Source organism: Cherax quadricarinatus, chromosome 71, assembly GCF_038502225.1.
Source record: "Cherax quadricarinatus isolate ZL_2023a chromosome 71, ASM3850222v1, whole genome shotgun sequence".
Taxonomy (NCBI): Eukaryota; Metazoa; Arthropoda; class Malacostraca; order Decapoda; family Parastacidae; genus Cherax; species Cherax quadricarinatus.
Genome location: NC_091362.1, coordinates 15524787 through 15552233, shown reverse-complemented (window position 1 = coordinate 15552233; position 27447 = coordinate 15524787). Strand labels below are relative to the sequence as shown.

The following is a 27447-nucleotide window of genomic DNA, read 5'->3' as shown; positions in this document are numbered from 1 at the left end:
AAGAAACTAGAATAATTTCTTGGAGGACTGGAATCTCTCTCACATGTCCAAGGGACGCTCTATGACACACAGGGATGTGGAATTAACGACCCATCACAGGAGGCGCCTTGAAGGGCTGCTGATCCATGGCAATGGAGCTACCCCTCCCTCTTTCCTAGGATCAAACTTGGCTACTTCCCATCCTCCCGGATTGTATAAACCCCTGCAGACTTAGCGCTTCCACATGACTGTAAATAATAAATTGCGGACTCGATAAATAATTTTGTTTAGATCAGCAGTGTGTTTCTACCCTAGTCTATTTAATAGTGTCACAGTGGGAGCTAGAACTAGCTGTGTTTCCTCTGACTCAACCATGATAACATCAGGTATCAGGGAGGAATGTACAAGGGAAGAAGGGGAAGGGGGAGGGAAGAAGGGGTTGAACTGAGAAGATTAAAATCAGGAGGGGGCAGGTTCGAGACCTTGAAGCCCACTATCTCCCTCCCCCACAACACCCAGTCCGGGATGCCGAGCCATTTACGTTACAGCGAGACTTCGACGAACGACGTTTTCCTTTGGTGACGGACGAAACATCGTCTAAATAAAGCCCTATTATGCCATAAGTGTTATAATGCTTATCAGCATTTAGGTATTCCAGTCAGTGGATCCAAAATGCTATCGTCAGCTCTGCCATAAGTGTTATAATACTTATCAGCATTTAGGTATTCCAATCAGTGGGTCCGTAATGTTAGCGTCAGATCAGAGTTGCGACAAGAATACAATATACAGAAATATCTGAGCATGTAATTCTAGATACTACAAAACAGACGATGAAAACTACACAAATAGCCACATACCTCAGCCACGACGACCTCCACGGTGGCCTCCGCGGTGGCCTCCGGCTTCTCTGTTCCTCCCTCCTCAAACCCCTGGTTGATGTTGCCCTGCAGGAGAAAAAACAGCTGTTAGCTCACACTTCTAGACAACTTGTGTGATGATGATGCTGATGGTGGTGATAGTGATGCTGTGTATTGTAGTGGCGCTATGTGAATTATACTGATTCTGTGTGCATTGCATGGATGCTGTGTGTATTTTAGTGATGCTGTGTGCATTGTAGTGATGCTGTGTGCATTGTAGTGGCGGTGTATGCATTGTCGGTATATGCATTTTATGCAGAGTAGTTCTGTATTTATTGTAGTGGAGCTGTGTGAATTGTGGTGGTAATGTGTGTATAGTGTTGGTGGTAATAATAATAATGGTGGCGATAGTGATGGTGGTGATAGTGGTTGTGATGATGGAGGTAGTAGTAGTGTTAGTGGCTTATTCATCAAGAAACAGGACCAGCGTCTCCTGGCACGGAGCTCAGATGTTCCCATAGGTTATGTCACGAATATTTGACTTTCAGCAGTTGCTGGTCACGTGTCAAAACACATTATATGGGTGGCTAGGTAAAGCTCTACACAGAGCAAAACATCGTTATATTAGAGCCTTGTTCTGCAAACTCTCTACCATACTTGTCGACACAATGTGTCGGTCACAACAACATTAATTTTTGTCGTGCAAAGACTTGACACTTTCTTTTGTAGGTGTTGCATTTATGCGTTATTTTCAGCATTAATTTGACCTATTATCTTCAAATACACACACACACACACACACACACACATAATAGAGCTGCAAGTGGAGAGAATAACAGGAGTTTAATGGGAAAAGCCTGACTATAAAAGAGGGGACTACATAGGGTTGAAGAACTTCCTGCGGGAGGTCCAGTGGGACAGAGAACTGGCAGGAAAGCCAGTAAATGAAATGATGGAATATGTAACAATAAAATGCAAGGAGGCAGTGGAAAGGTTTATTCCCAAGGGCAACAGTAACAACGGGAAGACCAGAACGAGCCCCTGGTTTACCCGACGGTGTAAGGAGGCAAAAACAAAGTGCAATAGAGAATGGAAAAAGTACAGAAGGCAGAGAACACACGAAAATAGGGAGATCAGTCGCAGAGCCAGGAATGAGTACGCACAGGTAAGGAGGGTGAGGCCCAGCGACAGTATGAAAATGACATAGCATCGAGAATCAAGACTGACCCGAAACTGTTGTATAGCCACATCAGGAGGAAGACAACAGTTAAAGACCAGGTGATTAGATTAAGGACAGAAGGTGGAGAACTCACAAGAAATGATCAGGAGGTATGTGAGGAGCTGAACAGGAGATTTAAGGAAGTTTTTACAGTAGAGACAGGAAGGGCTGTGGGAAGACAGCACAGAAGGGAACATCAAGAGGGAATATACCAACAAGTGTTGGATGACATATGAACAACTGAGGAGGAGATGAAGAAGCTCTTAAGTGACCTTGACACCTCAAAGGCGATGGGACCGGACAACATCTCCCCATGGGTCCTTAGAGAAGGAGCAGAGATGCTGTGCGTGCCTCTAACCACAATCTTCAACACATCCCTTGAAACTGGGCAACTACCTGAGAAATGGAAGACAGCTAATGTAGTCCCCACATTTAAGAAAGGAAACAGAAACGAGGCACTAAACTACAGACCTGTGTCTCTGACATGTATTGTGTGTAAAGTCATGGAGAAGATTATCAGGAGGAGAGTGGTCGAACACCTGGAAAGGAACAAGATTATAAATGAAAATCAGCATGGGTTCATGGAAGGCAAATCTTGTATCACAAACCTCCTGGAGTTTTATGACAAGGTAACAGAAGTAAGACACGAGAGAGAGGGGTGGGTAGATTGCGTTTTCCTAGACTGCAGGAAGGCCTTTGACACAGTTCCCCACAAGAGATTAGTGCAGAAGCTGGAGGATCAGGCGCACGTAAAAGGGAGGGCACTGCAATGGATAAGGGAATACCTGACAGGGAGGCAGCAACGAGTCATGGTACGTGAAGAGGTATCAGAGTGGGCGCCTGTTACGAGCGGGGTCCCACAGGGGTCAGTTCTAGGACCAGTGCTATTTTTGATATATGTGAACGACATGATGGAAGGAATAGACTCTGAAGTGTCCCTGTTCGCAGATGACGTAAAGTTGATGAGAAGAATTAAATCGGACGAGGATGAGGCAGGACTGCAAAGAGACCTGGACAGGCTGGACATGTGGTCCAGCAACTGGCTTCTCGAATTCAATCCAGCCAAATGCAAAGTCATGAAGATTGGGGAGGGGCAAAGAAGACCGCAGACAGAGTATAGGCTAGGTGGACAAAGACTACAGACCTCACTCAGGGAGAAAGACCTTGGGGTGACCATAACACCGAGCACATCACCGGAGGCACACATCAACCAAATAACCGCTGCAGCATACGGGCGCCTGGCAAACCTGAGAATAGCGTTCCGATACCTTAATTAGGAATCGTTCAAGACACTGTACATTGTGTATATTAGGCCCATACTGGAGTATGCAGCACCAGTCTGGAACCCACACCTGGTCAAGCACGTCAAGAAGTTAGAGAAAGTACAAAGGTTTGCAACAAGGCTAGTCCCAGAGCTCAAGGGAATGTCGTACGACAAAAGGTTAAGGGAAATCGGACTGATGACACTGGAGGACAGAAGGGTCAGGGGAGACATGATAACGACATACAAGATACTGCGGGGAATAGACAAGGTGGACAGAGATAGGATGTTCCAGAGAGGGGACACAGGGACAAGGGGTCACAACTGGAAGCTGAAGACTCAGACGAGTCACAGGGACGTTAGGAAGTATTTCTTCAGTCATAGAGTTGTCAGCAAGTGGAATAGCCTAGCAAGTGAAGTAGTGGAGGCAGGAACCATACATAGTTTTAAGAAGAGGTATGACAAAGCTCAGGAAGCAGAGAGAGAGAGGATCCAGTAGCGATCAGTGAAGAGGCGGGGCCAGGAGCTGAGTCTCGACCCCTGCAACCACAATTAGGTGAGTACACACACACCAACGACCAGCAAAGAGGCGGGGCCAGGAGCTATGACCCCGATCCCTGCAACCACAATTAGATGAGTACACGCGCACACACACGCACACACAAACACAGGATTTTCAAGCAATTATTGAGGCCACAGTAACTACACTTCTCACCATTAGAATCTTTCACACATCAACATTCAACCAACCACAATAAATAAGTGAATAAGAATTACCACCATCCACCAACAGATGGTGGGTGGGTTGATGTGCACACCTAAGGCTCCTGGGACACCACTCCTCATCAGCTTGTGAAAGGTCTGCCGGCACATTTTTTAGTGATTAATAAATAACAGAGTCCTGTCAAAACAACTTCCAGCTGGAGTTCTTTACCAAGCTCTTGGGGTCCCGTACACATACCTCGCCCTTCCAGTATATCGCTTTGGAGACAATGTTCTTGAACGGAGATTTCATGGTGATGGTTTTCCAGTTCAGAATGCTGTATACAATCCCGTCTCATACAAGCACTTAGTGTTCAGCACTAGAGGACGACCACAAGGCAACTGACACGAACACGAAACGACGTCTGTATATAAACTTTCCACGACTGGAGGCGGACGTAGCTGCCACCTCTTCGTTTATTATATTTGCCATTTAATTCACTCTCCAAATGATGTGCTGTTATCTACATTATAAGTGTGTCTCATTTTAAGTGCTCGGCATGATGAACGTAAGTGTTACGCCACGAGAGTGTTTAAATAAGAAAATAATGAAAGTAATGCACGCGAGGCAACACTTTTCCAGGAGGCAGAGCAACCTGACTATGACGTCACTAATTCAGCTCGTCGTACAAGGTAATTCCCGAATATCCTGTATTTCCGCACCTTGTTTCTCTTATTATCTTTTTCTTCTCCCATTCACACGATTTGTGGAAAGAAATGGTTTAAAATACCTACTTGTGGGAGTCCAGTGTGTGGGCGAAACGTCAATACAGGGTCACAATTATACTGCATTTGTGTCTTAATACACACACGATTTGTGTTTGTGCTTGTGTGTGTGTTTCGTTTGCATGTGGGTAGGCAATCAAGAAATTAACAATGGCATTATCGGAAATGTTTAAAAATACCCGAATCTTGGAGAATCGATCCCGCAACCTCTAACCTCATAGATTATTCCAGCTACAATTCCATGCATAACATGTATGAATAATATAAAGGGTAATTTATTTACCGTAGTACTCCCACAGTTCCCGACTTGAGATTTAATAAGGTATTAATAATCTTGTGGCGTGTTGCATCGCGTGGCAGCGGACCAATGAGAGCAGCGCCTCAGGTGAGACAGGTGCCACTAACACCATAAACTACACTCAACAAGGTAATTCCCCCTGCATCACCTGTCCCAGCTACGACGTCGGTTCGACAAATCTGACGGATCGTCATTGTTAGGTAATCCGAGGAGAATTCTGATGGTATTACGTTTCCGGTCCGGAAGTACGGACATGGAGTGGGAGAAAATGTAACCATAATGCTTATCAGATAACCATATCTACGCCTTTAATAAATTATAAACATTTCGTGTATATATATATATATATATATATATATATATATATATATATATATATATATATATATATATATATATATATATATATATATATATATATATATATATATATATATATATATATATATATATATATATATATATATATATACTGCAGTACTGCGGTCAGTGAGGCCTGCAGTACCGCGCCTTGCTGGATACCAGCTTGTAGCGCAGTCAGTGAGGTGATCACGAGGACTGACCTTTACAGTAGTACAGGGATTAAAAATAACCCCTGTATGTAGTGAATTAAAAACTTATTTTTTGAGTTCGATTTGTTCACCCGCAGCACTGTTTGATTCAGTTTGTGATTCATAAATTAGAAACTTTACTTTATCTTCAAATGTGATATTACTTTTATAGGGTGTGCAACATTAATCAAACATTTCCTAGAGGGAGGGACATAGAAAAGCTTGGGAACCCCTGCACTAGAAGGTTGTAGACATGGAGAAGACCTGGGCCAGGGCCCTTCCTGGCGAACCTACCAAAACATGAACTATTCGAAGGACGAATGGTGGTGGTTTGATGGAGATAAGTTACGTTACTCTGAACGAAGACAACCTTCTTGAAGATGTGTCGAGCCACTGGTGTGAAGAATTCGCTGGTGGAATGGGGTTTCTGAACTTCGTAATCACATTAGGTTTCGATTCAAATTCGGTGCTGGAATGTGTTTATTCAACGCAAATTTAGTAATCACGTCAATTTCCCAAACGATTTTTCTTAATACTGAAGTTTTGTTGCTGGTCGAAGCTGCCTCTGTGACTTTCAGTTTTATAGGATTCATTGACCTTGTTGATGTTTGCTTCTTAACACCTTTTATAGGAATCACTGTCCTTGTAGGCGATGTTGCGCCTCTCCCAGTTGATAGCGTGATTCAATGTTTTAACATGTTGAAATGCTGCCGATTTTTCCCCATATCTCAGTGACCTCTTGCATAGCGTAAGTAAAAATGAAAACGCAAGAGCTGGAGTTCTGGAGGTGGGAAGTACTGTGTCTGCTCGCTGACTGATGGGTGGGGAGATACTGTAGCTTCCAAGACCATTTAAATTATGATATCTGCTCACTTCTGACAAAACAGGTATTGAAAGACTAATGGTGAACGTGTTTCCCTATTTGGACACTTTGGAATGGAACGAGAGGAGAAAAAATATATAGACAAAAAATGAAAAAAAAGAAACAATGTATTTAAATATTATGGAAAAAGCTTCAGGCGATGTATGACCCCTATGAGTTTAGCGCTACCTAATTATCACAATAAACACTGAGTGTATACAAAATAAACAATTCCCAGCATCTTCTTGACTTCAGATCACAGCTTCTCATCACATATGATCCTTCAGATCATCAATAATCTTCAAGTTTGTAGTCATATTTTGTCGACAACAGCACAAACTTCTGATTTTTAAGGGCGAGTCCTTGTATCTCTGCTTTCATTCTCCGTGCTTAGAAGCTCGAGAACTAGGTGGTGGGGAGTGTTCAAACCCACGGCCAGGCACCCGTGAGGCTGCCACGCCTATGAATTCAGCCACACCTATGAATTTAGCCACGCCCAAGAATTTAGCCACGCCCAAGAATTTAGCCACGCCCATGAATTTAGCCACGCCCAAGAATTCAGCCACACCTATGAATTTAGCCACGCCCATGAATTTAGCCACGCCCAATAATTTAGCCACGCCCATGAATTTAGCCACGCCCATGAATTTAGCCACGCCCATGAATTTAGCCACGCCCATGAATTTAGCCACGCCCATGAATTTAGCCACGCCCATGAATTTAGCCACGCCCATGAATTTAGCCACGCCCAAGAATTTAGCCACGCCCAAGAATTTAGCCACGCCCATGAATTTAGCCACGCCCATGAATTTAGCCACGCCCAAGAATTTAGCCACGCCCAAGAATTTAGCCACGCCCAAGAATTTAGCCACGCCCATGAATTTAGCCACGCCCATGAATTTAGCCACGCCCATGAATTTAGCCACGCCCATGAATTTAGCCACGCCCATGAATTTAGCCACGCCCATGAATTTAGCCACGCCCATGAATTTAGCCACGCCCATGAATTTAGCCACGCCCAAGAATTTAGCCACGCCCAAGAATTTAGCCACGCCCAAGAATTTAGCCACGCCCAAGAATTTAGCCACGCCCAAGAATTTAGCCACGCCCAAGAATTTAGCCACGCCCATGAATTTAGCCACGCCCAAGAATTTAGCCACGCCCATGAATTTAGCCACGCCCATGAATTTAGCCACGCCCATGAATTTAGCCACGCCCATGAATTTAGCCACGCCCAAGAATTTAGCCACGCCCATGAATTTAGCCACGCCCAAGAATTTAGCCACGCCCAAGAATTTAGCCACGCCCAAGAATTTAGCCATTTTTCTACCAAGGCGGCATCTGGTCGGTGGTTTTGTCTCAGTATTTACAGGAAATTAAAATAAATAATTATAATTATGACACATGTGGATTAAATAACAATAAAGGAGGAAAGTCCTAAATTTATTGCCATTTAATGGACTTGTTATATTTAGTAAAAAATCTCTTAAAAATTGTATCTATGTAAGAAACCCTGGTATCCAATATATCTTGTTGATAAATAATAATTATTATTATTATTATTATTATTATTATTATTATTATTATTATTATTATTATTATTATTATTACTATATTATTATTATTATTATTATTATTATTATTATTATTATTACTATATTATTATTATTATTATTATTATTACTATATTATTATTATTATTATTATTATTATTATTATTATTATTATTATTATATTATTATTATTATTATTATTATTATTATTATTATTATTATTATTACTATATTATTATTATTATTATTATTATTACTATATTATTATCATTATTATTATTATTATTATTATTATTATTATTATTATTATTACTATATTATTATTATTACTATATTATTATTATTATTATTATTATTATTATTATTACTATATTATTATTATTACTATATTATTATTATTATTATTATTATTACTATATTATTATTATTATTATTATTATTATTATTATTATTATGATTATTATTATTATATTATTATTATTATTATTATTATTATTACTATATTATTATTATTATTATTATTATTATTATTATTATTATTATTATTATATTATTATTATATTATTATTATATTATTATTATTATTATTATTATTATTATTATTATTATTATTATTATTATTATTATTATTATTGTTGCTCTTGTTCTTGCTGTTGCTTTTATTATCATTATTGCTTTTGTTGTTGAAGTAGTACTTGTTGTTGTTCTTGTTCTTGCTCTTGTTGTTGTTGCTGTTGTTGTTGTTCTTGCTCTTGTTGTTGTTATTGTTGTTGTTCTTGCTCTTGTTGTTGTTGTTGTTCTTCTTCTTCTTCTTCTTCATTTTCCTTTTATTATTATTATTATTATTATTATTATTATTATTATTATTATTATTATTATTATTATTATTATTATTAAACTAAAAATTACACAGGAAAACTTGGTGGTGTTGTTGCATGGGTGTGAAAGTCAACTACTGGAACAGGTTACAATCGTTCTGTAGCTAAAGGTTTTCCTCTGACGTTGTTTCCTCTTCGCCTCCTCCCTTTCTCACTACTTCCTCCCGCTTCCACTTCATTGAAGCCAGTGAGCCATGTACACCGCATAGCTCGTATCTGATGTCTACTGAAGTCGTCACGAAGACTTACCGAGTCTCTTAAGTGTTTACAGTCGTAACTACGATCGTCAGCTCGTATATGATGTCTACTGAAGTCGTCACGAAGACTTACCGAGTCTCTGAAGTGTTTACAGTCGTAACTACGATCGTCAACTCGTATACGATGTCTACTGAAGTCGTCACGAAGACTTACCGAGTCTCTGAAGTGAGTATATTGTTGTGATTACTCTTGTTAGCTCAACAGCGGCATAGTTATGTTGAAGAAGAGGGGGAGGAGAGGCTGGTGAAGAGTTCTTGATTCAAGGAAGTAGAGTTACCCTTCCCTTTCCTAGGATCAAACCTGGTGACCTCCCAATTACCCCCGGCGCTGGGTGATCCTAACGGGGTTATAATAATAATAATAACAATAATAATAATAATAATAATAATAATAATAATAATAATAATAATAAAAATAATAATAATAATAATAATAATAATAATAATAATAATAATAATAATAATAATAATAATAATAATAATAATAATAATCATAATAATAATAATACTAATAATATTAATATAAAGAAGATGAATAGCACTGATAACAGTAGCAACAAGAAGAATAAAAACAACATCGACAACAACAACAACACCATCGACAGTAACAACATCGACAACAACAACAACAACAACAACAACAACAACAACAACAACAACAACAACATCGACAACAATAACCTGCGTAATCACTCTGACGTTATCAAGATTTTGTTTCCTTTTCATCAACATCTGAATCATAGCATTTAGAACCAGCACACTGGGGAGATTAGAACTAGCACACTGGGGAGATTAGAACTAGCACACTGGGGAGATTAGAACCAGCACACTGGGGAGATTAGAACCAGCACACTGGGGAGATTAGAACCAGCACACTGGGGAGATTAGAACCAGCACACTGGGGAGATTAGAACCAGCACACTGGGGAGATTAGAACTAGCACACTGGGGAGATTAGAACTAGCACACTGGGGAGATTAGAACTAGCACACTGGGGAGATTAGAACTAGCACACTGGGGAGATTAGAACTAGCACACTGGGGAGATTAGAACTAGCACACTGGGGAGATTAGAACTAGCACACTGGGGAGATTAGAACCAGCACACTGGGGAGATTAGAACCAGCACACTGGGGAGATTAGAACTAGCACACTGGGGAGATTAGAACTAGCACACTGGGGAGATTAGAACCAGCACACTGGGGAGATTAGAACCAGCACACTGGGGAGATTAGAACTAGCACACTGGGGAGATTAGAACTAGCACACTGGGGAGATTAGAACCAGCACACTGGGGAGATTAGAACCAGCACACTGGGGAGATTAGAACTAGCACACTGGGGAGATTAGAACTAGCACACTGGGGAGATTAGAACTAGCACACTGGGGAGATTAGAACTAGCACACTGGGGAGATTAGAACCAGCACACTGGGGAGATTAGAACTAGCACACTGGGGAGATTAGAACTAGCACACTGGGGAGATTAGAACCAGCACACTGGGGAGATTAGAACTAGCACACTGGGGAGATTAGCAACTGGGGAGATTAGAACTAGCACACTGGGGAGATTAGAACTAGCACACTGGGGAGATTAGAACCAGCACACTGTGGAGATTTAGAACTAGCACACTGGGGAGATTTAGCACACTGGGGAGATTAGAACGAGCACACTGGGGAGATTAGAACCAGCACACTGGGGAGATTAGAACTAGCACACTGGGGAGATTAGAACTAGCACACTGGGGAGATTAGAACCAGCACACTGGGGAGATTAGCAGCACACTGGGGAGATTAGAACCAGCACACTGGGGAGATTAGAACCAGCACACTGGGGAGATTAGAACCAGCACACTGGGGAGATTAGAACTAGCACACTGGGTAGATTAGAACTAGCACACTGGGGAGATTAGAACTAGCACACTGGGGAGATTAGCACACTGGGGAGATTAGAACCAGCACACTGGGGAGATTAGAACGAGCACACTGGGGAGATTAGAACTAGCACACTGGGGAGATTAGAACTAGCACACTGGGGAGATTAGAACCAGCACACTGGGGAGATTAGAACTAGCACACTGGGGAGATTAGAACTGGGGAGATTAGCACACTGGGGAGATTAGAACCAGCACACTGGGGAGATTAGAACCAGCACAGTGGGGAGATTAGCAACTGGGGAGATTAGCACACTGGGGGATTAGAACCAGCACATGGGGAGAATAGAACTAGCACACTGGGGAGATTAGAACCAGCACACTGGGGAGATTAGAACCAGCACACTGGGGAGATTAGAACTAGCACACTGGGGAGATTAGAACCAGCACACTGGGGAGATTAGAACCAGCACACTGGGGAGATTAGAACCAGCACACTGGGGAGATTAGAACCAGCACACTGGGGAGATTAGAACTAGCACACTGGGGAGATTAGAACAGCACACTGGGGAGATTAGAACCAGCACACTGGGGAGATTAGAACCAGCACACTGGGGAGATTAGAACCAGCACACTGGGGAGATTAGAACTAGCACACTGGGGAGATTAGAACTAGCACACTGGGGAGATTAGAACTAGCACACTGGGGAGATTAGAACTAGCACACTGGGGAGATTAGAACTAGCACACTGGGGAGATTAGAACTAGCACACTGGGGAGATTAGAACCAGCACACTGGGGAGATTAGAACTAGCACACTGGGGAGATTAGAACTAGCACACTGGGGAGATTAGAACTAGCACACTGGGGAGATTAGAACTAGCACACTGGGGAGATTAGAACCAGCACACTGGGGAGATTAGAACTAGCACACTGGGGAGATTTAGCACACTGGGGAGATTAGAACCAGCACACTGGGGAGATTAGAACTAGCACACTGGGGAGATTAGAACCAGCACACTGGGGAGATTAGAACCAGCACACTGGGGAGATTAGAACCAGCACACTGGGGAGATTAGAACCAGCACACTGGGGAGATTAGAACCAGCACACCAGCCCACTGGGGAGATTAGAACCAGCACACTGGGGAGATTAGAACCAGCACACTGGGGAGATTAGAACTAGCACACTGGGGAGATTAGAACCAGCACACTGGGGAGATTAGAACCAGCACACTGGGGAGATTAGAACCAGCACACTGGGGAGATTAGAACCAGCACTGGGGAGATTAGAACCAGCACACTGGGGAGATTAGAACCAGCACACTGGGGAGATTAGAACTAGCACACTGGGGAGATTAGAACTAGCACACTGGGGAGATTAGAACTAGCACACTGGGGAGATTAGAACCAGCACACTGGGGAGATTAGAACCAGCACACTAGAACTAGAACACTGGGGAGATTAGAACCAGCACACTGGGGAGATTAGAACCAGCACACTGGGGAGATTAGAACCAGCACACTGGGGAGATTAGAACCAGCACACTGGGGAGATTAGAACCAGCACACTGGGGAGATTAGAACCAGCACACTGGGGAGATTAGAACCAGCACACTGGGGAGATTAGAACCAGCACACTGGGGAGATTAGAACTAGCACACTGGGGAGATTAGAACTAGCACACTGGGGAGATTAGAACTAGCACACTGGGGAGATTAGAACTAGCACACTGGGGAGATTAGAACTAGCACACTGGGGAGATTAGAACCAGCACACTGGGGAGATTAGAACCAGCACACTGGGGAGATTAGAACTAGCACACTGGGGAGATTAGAACTAGCACACTGGGGAGATTAGAACTAGCACACTTGGGAGATTAGAACTAGCACACTGGGGAGATAAGAACTAGCACACTGGGGAGATTAGCACTAGCACACTGGGGAGATTAGAACTAGCACACTGGGGAGATTAGATCTAACACACTGGGGAGATTAGAAGTAGCACACTGGGGAGAATAGAACTAGCACACTGGGGAGGTTAGAACTAGCACACTGGCGAGATTAGAACTAGCACACTGGGGAGATTAGAACTAGCACACTGGGGAGATTAGAACTAGCACACTGGGGAGATTAGAACTAGCACACTGGGGAGATTAGAACTAGCACACTGGGGAGATTAGAACTAGCACACTGGGGAGATTAGAACTAGCACACTGGGGAGATTAGAACTAGCACACTGGGGAGATTAGAACTAGCACACTGGGGAGATTAGAACTAGCACACTGGGGAGATTAGAACCAGCACACTGGGGAGATTAGAACCAGCACACTGGGGAGATTAGAACCTGCACTAGGGAGATTAGAACAAGCACACTGGGGGATTAGAACCAGCACAATGGGGAGATTAGAACTAGCACTCTGGGGAGATTAGAACTAGCACACTGGGGAGATTAGAACTAGCACACTGGGGAGATTAGAACTAGCACACTGGGGAGATTAGAACTAGCAAACTGGGGAGATTAGAGCACATTAGAACTAGCACACTGGGGAGATTAGAACTACCACACTGGGGAGATTAGAACTAGCACACTGGGGAGATTAGAACTAGCACACTGGGGAGATTAGAACTAGCACACTGGGGAGATTAGAACTAGCACACTGGGGAGATTAGAACTAGCACACTGGGGAGATTAGAACCAGCACACTGGGGAGATTAGAACTAGCACACTGGGGAGATTAGAACTAGCACACTGGGGAGATTAGAACTAGCACACTGGGGAGATTAGAACTAGCACACTGGGGAGATTAGAACTAGCACACTGGGGAGATTAGAACCAGCACACTGGGGAGATTAGAACCAGCACACTGGGGAGATTAGAACTAGCACACTGGGGAGATTAGAACTAGCACACTGGGGAGATTAGAACCAGCACACTGGGGAGATTAGAACCAGCACACTGGGGAGATTAGAACTAGCACACTGGGGAGATTAGAACCAGCACACTGGGGAGATTAGAACCAGCACACTGGGGAGATTAGAACTAGCACACTGGGGAGATTAGAACTAGCACACTGGGGAGATTAGAACCAGCACACTGGGGAGATTAGAACCAGCACACTGGGGAGATTAGAACTAGCACACTGGGGAGATTAGAACTAGCACACTGGGGAGATTAGAACCAGCACACTGGGGAGATTAGAACCAGCACACTGGGGAGATTAGAACCAGCACACTGGGGAGATTAGAACTAGCACACTGGGGAGATTAGAACTAGCACACTGGGGAGATTAGAACCAGCACACTGGGGAGATTAGAACCAGCACACTGGGGAGATTAGAACCAGCACACTGGGGAGATTAGAACTAGCACACTGGGGAGATTAGAACTAGCACACTGGGGAGATTAGAACTAGCACACTGGGGAGATTAGAACCAGCACACTGGGGAGATTAGAACCAGCACACTGGGGAGATTAGAACTAGCACACTGGGGAGATTAGAACCAGCACACTGGGGAGATTAGAACCAGCACACTGGGGAGATTAGAACTAGCACACTGGGGAGATTAGAACTAGCACACTGGGGAGATTAGAACCAGCACACTGGGGAGATTAGAACCAGCACACTGGGGAGATTAGAACCAGCACACTGGGGAGATTAGAACCAGCACACTGGGGAGATTAGAACCAGCACACTGGGGAGATTAGAACCAGCACACTGGGGAGATTAGAACTAGCACACTGGGGAGATTAGAACTAGCACACTGGGGAGATTAGAACTAGCACACTGGGGAGATTAGAACTAGCACACTGGGGAGATTAGAACCAGCACACTGGGGAGATTAGAACTAGCACACTGGGGAGATTAGAACCAGCACACTGGGGAGATTAGAACTAGCACACTGGGGAGATTAGAACTAGCACACTGGGGAGATTAGAACCAGCACACTGGGGAGATTAGAACTAGCACACTGGGGAGATTAGAACTAGCACACTGGGGAGATTAGAACTAGCACACTGGGGAGATTAGAACTAGCACACTGGGGAGATTAGAACTAGCACACTGGGGAGATTAGAACTAGCACACTGGGGAGATTAGAACTAGCACACTGGGGAGATTAGAACTAGCACACTGGGGAGATTAGAACTAGCACACTGGGGAGATTAGAACTAGCACACTGGGGAGATTAGAACTAGCACACTGGGGAGATTAGAACTAGCACACTGGGGAGATTAGAACCAGCACACTGGGGAGATTAGAACCAGCACACTGGGGAGATTAGAACCAGCACACTGGGGAGATTAGAACTAGCACACTGGGGAGATTAGAACCAGCACACTGGGGAGATTAGAACTAGCACACTGGGGAGATTAGAACCAGCACACTGGGGAGATTAGAACCAGCACACTGGGGAGATTAGAACCAGCACACTGGGGAGATTAGAACCAGCACACTGGGGAGATTAGAACCAGCACACTGGGGAGATTAGAACCAGCACACTGGGGAGATTAGAACTAGCACACTGGGGAGATTAGAACCAGCACACTGGGGAGATTAGAACCAGCACACTGGGGAGATTAGAACCAGCACACTGGGGAGATTAGAACCAGCACACTGGGGAGATTAGAACCAGCACACTGGGGAGATTAGAACCAGCACACTGGGGAGATTAGAACCAGCACACTGGGGAGATTAGAACCAGCACACTGGGGAGATTAGAACCAGCACACTGGGGAGATTAGCACACTGTGGAGATTAGAACCAGCACACTGGGGAGATTAGAACCAGCACACTGGGGAGATTAGAACTGGGGAGATTAGAACTAGCACACTGGGGAGATTAGAACCAGCACACTGGGGAGATTAGAACCAGCACACTGGGGAGATTAGAACCAGCACACTGGGAGATTAGAACCAGCACACTGGGGAGATTAGAACCAGCACACTGGGGAGATTAGAACCAGCACACTGGGGAGATTAGAACCAGCACACTGGGGAGATTAGAACCAGCACACTGGGGAGATTAGAACCAGCACACTGGGGAGATTAGAACCAGCACACTGGGGAGATTAGAACCAGCACACTGGGGAGATTAGAACCAGCACACTGGGGAGATTAGAACCAGCACACTGGGGAGATTAGAACCAGCACACTGGGGAGATTAGAACCAGCACACTGGGGAGATTAGAACCAGCACACTGGGGAGATTAGAACCAGCACACTGGGGAGATTAGAACCAGCACACTGGGGAGATTAGAACCAGCACACTGGGGAGATTAGAACCAGCACACTGGGGAGATTAGAACCAGCACACTGGGGAGATTAGAACTAGCACACTGGGGAGATTAGAACCAGCACACTGGGGAGATTAGAACCAGCACACTGGGGAGATTAGAACCAGCACACTGGGGAGATTAGCACACTGGGGAGATTAGCAGCACTGGGGAGATTAGAACTAGCACACTGGGGAGATTAGAACTAGCACACTGGGGAGATTAGAACCAGCACACTGGGGAGATTAGAACCAGCACACTGGGGAGATTAGAACCAGCACACTGGGGAGATTAGAACCAGCACACTGGGGAGATTAGAACCAGCACACTGGGGAGATTAGAACCAGCACACTGGGGAGATTAGAACCAGCACACTGGGGAGATTAGAACCAGCACACTGGGGAGATTAGAACCAGCACACTGGGGAGATTAGAACCAGCACACTGGGGAGATTAGAACTAGCACACTGGGGAGATTAGAACCTAGCACACTGGGGAGATTAGAACTAGCACACTGGGGAGATTAGAACTAGCACACTGGGGAGATTAGAACTAGCACACTGGGGAGATTAGAACTAGCACACTGGGGAGATTAGAACTAGCACACTGGGGAGATTAGAACTAGCACACTGGGGAGATTAGAACCAGCACACTGGGGAGATTAGAACTAGCACACTGGGGAGATTAGAACTAGCACACTGGGGAGATTAGAACTAGCACACTGGGGAGATTAGAACTAGCACACTGGGGAGATTAGAACTAGCACACTGGGGAGATTAGAACTAGCACACTGGGGAGATTAGAACTAGCACACTGGGGAGATTAGAACTAGCACACTGGGGAGATTAGAACTAGCACACTGGGGAGATTAGAACTAGCACACTGGGGAGATTAGAACTAGCACACTGGGGAGATTAGAACTAGCACACTGGGGAGATTAGAACTAGCACACTGGGGAGGTTAGAACTAGCACACTGGGGAGATTAGAACTACCACACTGGGGAGATTAGAACTAGCACACTGGGGAGGTTAGAACTCTCAAACTGGGGAGATTAGAACTACCACACTGGGGAGATTAGAACTAGCACACTGGGGTGGTTAGAACTAGCACACTGGGGAGATTAGAACTAGCACACTGGGGAGATTAGAACTAGCACGCTGGGGAGATTAGAACTAGCACACTGGGGAGATTAGAACTAGCACACTGGGGAGATTAGAACTAGCATACTGGGGAGATTAGAACTACCACACTAGGGAGATTAGAACTACCACACTGGGGAGATTAGAACTAGCACACTTGGGAGATTAGAACTAGCACACTGGGGAGATTAGAACTACCACACTGGGGAGATTAGAACTAGCACACTGGGGAGATTAGAACTACCACACTGGGGAGATTAGAACTAGCAAACTGGGGAGATTAGAACTACCACACTGGGGAGATTAGAACTAGCACACTGGGGAGATTAGAACTACCACACTGGGGAGATTAGAACTAGCACACTGGGGAGATTAGAACTACCACACTGGGGAGATTAGAACTAGCACACTGGGGAGATTAGAACTACCACACTGGGGAGATTAGAACTAGCACACTGGGGAGATTAGAACTACCACACTGGGGAGATTAGAACTAGCACACTGGGGAGATTAGAACTACCACACTGGGGAGATTAGAACTACCACTCTGGGGAGATTGGAACTACCACACTGGCGAGATTAGAACTGGCACACTGGAGATTAGAACTAGCACACTGGGGAGGTTAGAACTAGCACACTGGGGAGATTAGAACTAGCACACTGGGGAGATTAGAACTAGCACACTGTGGAGATTAGAACTAGCACACTGGGGAGGTTAGAACTAGCACACTGGGGAGGTTAGAACTAGCACACTGGGGAGATTAGAACTAGCACACTGGGGAGATTAGAACTAGCACACTGGGGAGATTAGAACTAGCACACTGGGGAGATTAGAACTAGCACACTGGGGAGGTTAGAACTAGCACACTGGGGAGATTAGAACTAGCACACTGGGGAGATTAGAACTAGCACACTGGGGAGGTTAGAACTGGCACACTGGGGAGATTGGAACTAGCACACTGGGGAGGTTAGAACTAGCACACTGGGGAGATTAGAACTAGCACACTGGGGAGATTAGAACTAGCACACTGGGGAGGTTAGAACTGGCACACTGGGGAGATTAGAACTAGCACACTGGGGAGGTTAGAACTAGCACACTGGGGAGATTAGAACTAGCACACTGGGGAGATTAGAACTAGCACACTGGGGAGGTTAGAACTAGCACACTGGGGAGGTTAGAACTGGCACACTGGGGAGATTAGAACTAGCACACTGGGGAGGTTAGAACTGGCACACTGGGGAGATTAGAACAAGCACACTGGGGAGGTTAGAACTGGCACACTGGGGAGATTAGAACTAGCACACTGGGGAGGTTAGAACTGGCACACTGGGGAGATTAGAAATAGCACACTGGGGAGGTTAGAACTGGCACACTGGGGAGATTAGAACCAGCACACTGGGGAGGTTAGAACTGGCACACTGGGGAGATTAGAACCAGCACACTGGTGAGGTTAGAACTGGCACACTGGGGAGATTAGAACTAGCACACTGGGGAGGTTAGAACTGGCACACTGGGGAGATTAGAACTAGCACACTGGGGAGGTTAGAACTGGCACACTGGGGAGATTAGAACCAGCACACTGGTGAGGTTAGAACTGGCACACTGGGGAGATTAGAACCAGCACACTGGTGAGGTTAGTACTGGCACACTGGGGAGATTAGAACTAGCACACTGGGGAGGTTAGAACTGGCACACTGGGGAGATTAGAACTGACACACTGGGGAGATTAGAACCAGCACACTGGTGAGGTTAGAACTGGCACACTGGGGAGATTAGAACTAGCACACTGGGGAGGTTAGAACTAGCACACTGGGGAGATTAGAACTGGCACACTGGGGAGATTAGAACTAGCACACTGGGGAGGTTAGAACTGGCACACTGGGGAGATTAGAACTGGCACACTGGGGAGATTAGAACTGGCACACTGGGGAGATTAGAACTAGCACACTGGGGAGGTTAGAACTAGCACACTGGGGAGATTAGAACTGGCACACTGGGGAGATTAGAACTGGCACACTGGGGAGATTAGAACTAGCACACTGGGGAGTTTAGAACTGGCACACTGGGGAGATTAGAACTGGCACACTGGGGAGATTAGAACTGGCACACTGGGGAGATTAGAACTAGCACACTGGGGAGGTTAGAACTAGCACACTGGGGAGATTAGAACTAGCACACTGGGGAGGTTAGAACTAGCACACTGGGGAGATTAGAACTAGCACACTGGGGAGATTAGAACTAGCACACTGGGGAGGTTAGAACTGGCACACTGGGGAGATTAGAACTGACACACTGGGGAGATTAGAACTGGCACACTGGGGAGATTAGAACTGGCACACTGGGGAGATTAGAACTGACACACTGGGGAGATTAGAACTAGTACACAACGATAATTACATCGTAATAAAGTTGGTAGAATTACCGACAATATGTAAAGTAAAAGGACACAAGTGCAACTAATGTGACATTTTATTGTGGCAACGTTTCGCTCTCCAGGAGCTTTGTCATATCAACAACAACAACATCAATAACAACAGCAACAACGTCAACAACGACAACATCTTCAGCAACATCAACAACAACAACATCAATAACAACAACCTCAACATCAACGACAACAACATCAATAACAACAACCTCAACATCAACAACAACATCAATAACAACAACCTCAACATCAACGACAACATCATCATCAACAACAACAACAACAACAACAACAACAACAACACGCATCGTACGAAAAAAAAAACATTGAATCGTTTTCACCTTAAATTTCCGGCGGAAGCAAGTTACACCGTCACATTACAACTACACCCAGACGACACAAAGTCACATTACAACTACACCCAGACGACACCGTCACATTACAACTACACCCAGACGACACAAAGTCACATTACAACTACACCCAGACGACACCGTCACATTACAACTACACCCAGACGACACCGACACATTACAACTACACCCAGACGACACCGACACATTACAACTACACCCAGACGACACCGACACATTACAACTACACCCAGACGACACCGTCACATTACAACTACACCCAGACGACACCGACACATTACAACTACACCCAGACGACACAAAGTCACATTACAACTACACCCAGACGACACCGTCACATTACAACTACACCCAGACGACACCGTCACATTACAACTACACCCAGACGACACCGTCACATTACAACTACACCCAGACGACACCGTCACATTACAACTACACCCAGACGACACAAAGTCACATTACAACTACACCCAGACGACACAAAGTCACATTACAACTACACCCAGACGACACAAAGTCACATTACAACTACACCCAGACGACACAAAGTCACATTACAACTACACCCAGACGACACCGTCACATTACAACTACACCCAGACAACACAAAGTCACATTACAACTACACCCAGACGACACCGTCACATTACAACTACACCCAGACGACACAAAGTCACATTACAACTACACCCAGACGACACAAAGTCACATTACAACTACACCCAGACGACACCGTCACATTACAACTACACCCAGACGACACCGTCACATTACAACTACACCCAGACGACACAAAGTCACATTACAACTACACCCAGACGACACAAAGTCATATTACAACTACACCCAGACGACACAAAGTCACATTACAACTACACCCAGACGACACCGTCACATTACAACTACACCCAGACGACACAAAGTCACATTACAACTACACCCAGACGACACAAAGTCACATTACAACTACACCCAGACGACACAAAGTCACATTACAACTACACCCAGACGACACAAAGTCACATTACAACTACACCCAGACGACACCGTCACATTACAACTACACCCAGACGACACAAAGTCACATTACAACTACACCCAGACGACACCGTCACATTACAACTACACCCAGACGACACAAAGTCACATTACAACTACACCCAGACGACACAAAGTCACATTACAACTACACCCAGACGACACCGTCACATTACAACTACACCCAGACGACACCGTCACATTACAACTACACCCAGACGACACCGTCACATTACAACTACACCCAGACGACACAAAGTCACATTACAACTACACCCAGACGACACCGTCACATTACAACTACACCCAGACGACACCGTCACATTACAACTACACCCAGACGACACCGTCACATTACAACTACACCCAGACGACACAAAGTCACATTACAACTACACCCAGACGACACCGTCACATTACAACTACACCCAGACGACACAAAGTCACATTACAACTACACCCAGACGACACCGTCACATTACAACTACACCCAGACGACACCGTCACATTACAACTACACCCAGACGACACAAAGTCACATTACAACTTCACCCAGACGACACCGTCACGTTACAACTACACCCAGACGACACCGTCACATTACAACTACACCCAGACGACACAAAGTCACATTACAACTACACCCAGACGACACCGTCACATTACAACTACACCCAGACGACACCGTCACATTACAACTACACCCAGACGACACCGTCACATTACAACTACACCCAGACGACACCGTCACATTACAACTACACCCAGACGACACCGTCACATTACAACTACACCCAGACGACACCGTCATATTACAACTACACCCAGACGACACCGTCACATTACAACTACACCCAGACGACACCGACACATTACAACTACACCCAGACGACACCGACACATTACAACTACACCCAGACGACACCGACACATTACAACTACACCCAGACGACACCGACACATTACAACTACACCCAGACGACACAAAGTCACATTACAACTACACCCAGACGACATGTCACATTACAACTACACCCAGACGACACAAAGTCACATTACAACTACACCCAGACGACACCGTCACATTACAACTACACCCAGACGACACGAAGTCACATTACAACTACACCCAGACGACACAAAGTCACATTACAACTACACCCAGATGACATCGTCACATTACAACTACACCCAGACGACACAAAGTCACATTACAATTACACCCAGACGACACCGTCACATTACAACTACACCCAGACGACACCGTCACATTACAACTGCACCCAGACGACACCGTCACATTATAACTACACCCAGACGACACCGTCACATTACAACTACACCCAGACGACACCGTCACATTACAACTACACCCAGACGACACCGTCACATTACAACTACACCCAGACGACACCGTCACATTACAACTACACCCAGACGACACCGTCACATTACATCTACACCCAGACGACACCGTCACATTACATCTACACCCAGACGACACCGTCACATTACAACTACACCCAGACGACACCGTCACATAACAACTACACCCAGACGACACCGTTACATTACAACTACACCCAGACGACACAAAGTCACATTACAACTACACCCAGACGACACAAAGTCACATTACAACTACACCCAGACGACACAAAGTCACATTACAACTACACCCAGACGACACCGTCACATTACAACTACACCCAGACGACACCGTCACATTACACCCAGACGACATTACACCCAGACGACATTACACCCAGACGACACAAAGTCACATTACAACTACACCCAGACGACACAAAGTCACATTACAACTACACCCAGACGACACAAAGTCACATTACAACTACACCCAGACGACACAAAGTCACATTACAACTACACCCAGACGACACAGTCACATTACAACTACACCCAGACGACACAAAGTCACATTACAACTACACCCAGACGACACAAAGTCACATTACATCTACACCCAGACTACACAAAGTCACATTACATCTACACCCAGACGACACCGTCACATTACAACTACACCCAGACGACACAAAGTCACATTACAACTACACCCAGACGACACAGTCACATTACAACTACACCCAGACGACACAAAGTCACATTACAACTACACCCAGACGACACCGTCACATTACAACTACACCCAGACGACACAAAGTCACATTACAACTACACCCAGACGACACAAAGTCACATTACAACTACACCCAGACGACACCGTCACATTACAACTACACCCAGACGACACAAAGTCACATTACAACTACACCCAGACGACACAAAGTCACATTACAACTACACCCAGACGACACCGTCACATTACATCTACACCCAGACGACACCGTCACATTACAACTACACCCAGACGACACAAAGTCACATTACAACTACACCCAGACGACACAAAGTCTCATTACAACTACACCCAGACGACACCGTCACATTACAACTACTCCCAGACGACACAAAGTCACATTACAACTACACCCAGACGACACCGTCACATTACAACTACACCCAGACGACACAAAGTCACATTACAACTACACCCAGACGACACCGTCACATTACAACTACTCCCAGACGACACAAAGTCACATTACAACTACACCCAGACAAAATCACAAATCACAAAGGCAGTATTCACCATAACCTAGCACTTGAGAAAGGAAGCCTATGGTTACGTTTCAGTGCTTCCTGAACCTGACAATGGTCAAGCACGGATCGAAATATCGATGAACTGTCAGCCACGGTACTGCGACCCTTTTTTATCCTTCTTAAAAATCGTTTTTCGTCATTTTAAATTAGAAAAACCCTTCTTGTACAATACACCTGACGGTGACTCCAGTATCCGGAATTACACATTCTGAAACCCGGTGGTATTAACAGAAACCGAGACTGGGGGAACGGAGGATCGAGCCTCCTCGCGGTGAACGACTCCAGTTAGTTTAATATGTTTATTATGCACCCCATACCCATCCTGTGGGCGGTAGTCAAAAGATTACAGAGGTACATAATGGGTCCAGGGACTGGACCTCAAAGTTTTGATAGCTGAGCAAGTTACAGAGGTAATGAATTCACAATTTACAAAGGTAATGAACTCACAATTTACAAAGGTAATGAACTCCAGGTAGGTCTAGTCACAATCATGACAAGTTACAAAGGTATTTACAGATTACAGAGGTACACAATGGGTCCAGGGACCGGGCTCCAAAGTTTTGATGGCTGAACTAGGTACAAGGTAATGAACGCACAAGTTACAAAGGTAATGAACTCACTTCACAAGAGCTTTTTCGCCGTTTTTAGGATTTCATTTAGAATTCTTGAGCGTTTTGTGTATCGGCAGTGTTGATACAGTGTCAGATATCCACTTTGTGCCCCCGTATATTTACACAAGCTTAGTAGATATGTTGGTGATTCGAACAGCAGATTTAGTAGATATGTTGGTGATTGGAACAGGAAACTTAGTAGATATGTTGGTGACTTGATTAACGAGCCGTAATGACACACAATATAGAATATGTCTATCTGAACGACGTTTCGCTCATAACTGAGCCTCAGTTAGTCTGAGGACATAAGAACATAAAAACATATGAACATTAAAATGGTATAAAATACCGACAGATTGTTAGGTAAGACACATATGCAACAGTTAGGTATCTTTATTTCGAAACGTTTCGCCTACACAGTAGGCTTCTTCAGTCGAGTACAGAAAAGTTGATAGAAGCAGAAGATACTTGAAGACGATGTAATCAGTCCATCACCCTTAAAGTTTTGAGGTGGTCAGTCCCTCAGTCTGGAGAAGAGCATTGTTCCGTTGTCTGAAACAATATGAAACATATTGTTTCAGACAACGGAACAATGCTCTTCTCCAGACTGAGGGACTGACCACCTCAAAACTTTAAGGGTGATGGACTGATTACATCGTCTTCAAGTATCTTCTGCTTCTATCAACTTTTCTGTACTCGACTGAAGAAGCCTACTGTGTAGGCGAAACGTTTCGAAATAAAGATACCTAACTGTTGCATATGTGTCTTACCTAACATAAAAACATATGAAAGGAGGAACGCTGCAGCAGGCCAGTTGGCCTATACTAGGCAGGTCCTTTACAATCCTTCCCACTAACAAAATATTTGCCCAACTCAATTTTCAATGCTACCCAAGAAATAAGTTTTGATGATTCTATTTACTCATTACACAAGTTTCACTCAAATCCAACCCCTCTAACTTATGTATTTATCTAACCTAAATTTGAAACTACCCAACGTTTTAGCTTCAATAACCCTACTAGGCAGACTGTTCCGCTCATCAACTAATCTTTCTCACCCTGCCGTGTCTGGTGTGAGTGCTGATCTACATTTCGAGGTACTGAAAGTTGCGAGCGCTTCCAGTGTTCTGGAAAGTAATGAACTGGAGGTCCTTGGAATCTTGACGGCGCTAAGTTCCAGCTACTGGATCACTTAGGGGAAGGGAAGAGCGCTTGGTGTCCCGTAGCTAGACTGCTAGCGCACTCAGCTCATACACTGAGGTCCGGGGTTCGATCCCCGCTATGGGTGAAAACATTAGAAAGTGGTTTCTTTAAGATATCTACTGTCCATGTTCACTTATCACTATAATAGGTACCTGGGTGTTAGCCGATAGGTGTGGGTCGCATCCTGGGGACGAAATTGACTTGATTTGCCCGAAATGCTCTGCATAACAAGGGCTTTCTATGTAATATGTCATTAATGTCAGCTAAGTCTTTATACGTTGTACATGTATTTGTAGAAATAAACATTATTATTATTATTATTATTATTATTATTATTATTATTATTATTATTATTGTTATTATTATTATTATTATTATTATTATTATTCTGAAGAGGACTTGTGAAATCGTAATGCAATTGAAAGCGAATCACAGGACGGGTGGGATTCGAACTCATGCAGGCGAGTCTTACAACTCACAGGCCAGTGTGCTAACCACTGGACCTCAGTGTAAGGTCAAAATGTGCGACACTTATCTTGTCTTCCTGTGAGTTAGCCTCCGCCACTGACCCGTGTTTCAGATATGTTCTTTGTACTTATACACTTCTATGCGCTGCATGTACGTGATCTATACGTTGTACGTACGTGATCTATGTATTGTATGTACGTGATCTATACGTTGCACGTACGTGATATGCGAACCTGTTTTAAACAAGAGTGAAGGCACCGGCAGTGTGTTGCTGCTATGTATTACAGGAGAGTTACACCTGGAGACCTGGAGTTTACCTGGAGAGGGCTCCGGGGGTCAACGTCCCCGCGGCCCGGTCTGAGACCAGGCCTCATGGTGGATCAGGGTCTGATCAACCAGGCTGTTACTGCTGACACGATGAGAACAAAAGCATAGCTACGTAACCCCGTCATAGTTCATCACACAGGATGGGGCTCGTACAAGGTGTGGAAATGTGTCAGCCTTCAGTAGGAAGAAAAGGAAAAAGGAAGGGGAGGGAAGGGAAGGGGGATGACCCCTGGTAAAGGGCTCTTGGTTCAAGGGGGCTACCCTTCCCCTTCCTCGTTGCAGACTTGTTTACCTCCCCCCGTCCCTTATACGTCCCAGTCCGTAGGCGCTGTATGTCCTCTACGGGTTTAGCGCTTCTCCGTGAATGTAATCCCGTGTCCCATAAACCCAGCCCTATCTACCTCAACGCACGCAAAAGGAATAGTACAAACTGCGGCATGAAAGTTTTTAATTCAGGTAAATATTAATGATGATGTGATATGAGTCACAAGAGATTATAACAAGTTATCACATGGAAACAAATATTTTTTCAACCTCAACAACAACAAGAGCAACAACAACAACAACAACAATAATAATAATAATAATAATAATAATAATAATATTATGGAGTCTCCAATTACTATTTCTTATATAGTACCAATTACTCATCACAGTACGTTGAACATATAAGTTAAGGCATTTACTCATTTTCTAATGGTGACCATATATTACTGCGTATTTAACTTACACACACACACACACACACACGGGGGATATGATAACGACTTACAAAATATTGAAAGGAATTGACAAGGTGAACAAGGGCAGAATGTTTTAGAGATG

The 27447-nt window shown here is 44.5% G+C and overlaps 1 protein-coding gene across 2 annotated transcripts in view; it reads right to left on the bottom strand.

Annotated features, from left to right (window-relative positions):
* The window catches only part of LOC128700326 (sodium-dependent nutrient amino acid transporter 1), a 71449-nt gene that overhangs the window by 5366 nt on the left and 38636 nt on the right, over positions 1–27447 (bottom strand). The window contains exons 1-2 of one of the 2 annotated variants that reach the window (XM_053793431.2): positions 4278–4441; positions 837–923 (exon numbers count right to left, since the gene is read on the bottom strand). In XM_053793431.2, the coding sequence (XP_053649406.1) occupies positions 837–923; positions 4278–4331 (141 nt within the window). In that variant the 5' untranslated portion in view covers positions 4332–4441. Of the gene's footprint in view, positions 1–836; positions 924–4277; positions 4442–27447 lie in introns of those variants that run through there. The other variant, XM_053793432.2, reaches the window with a different exon arrangement.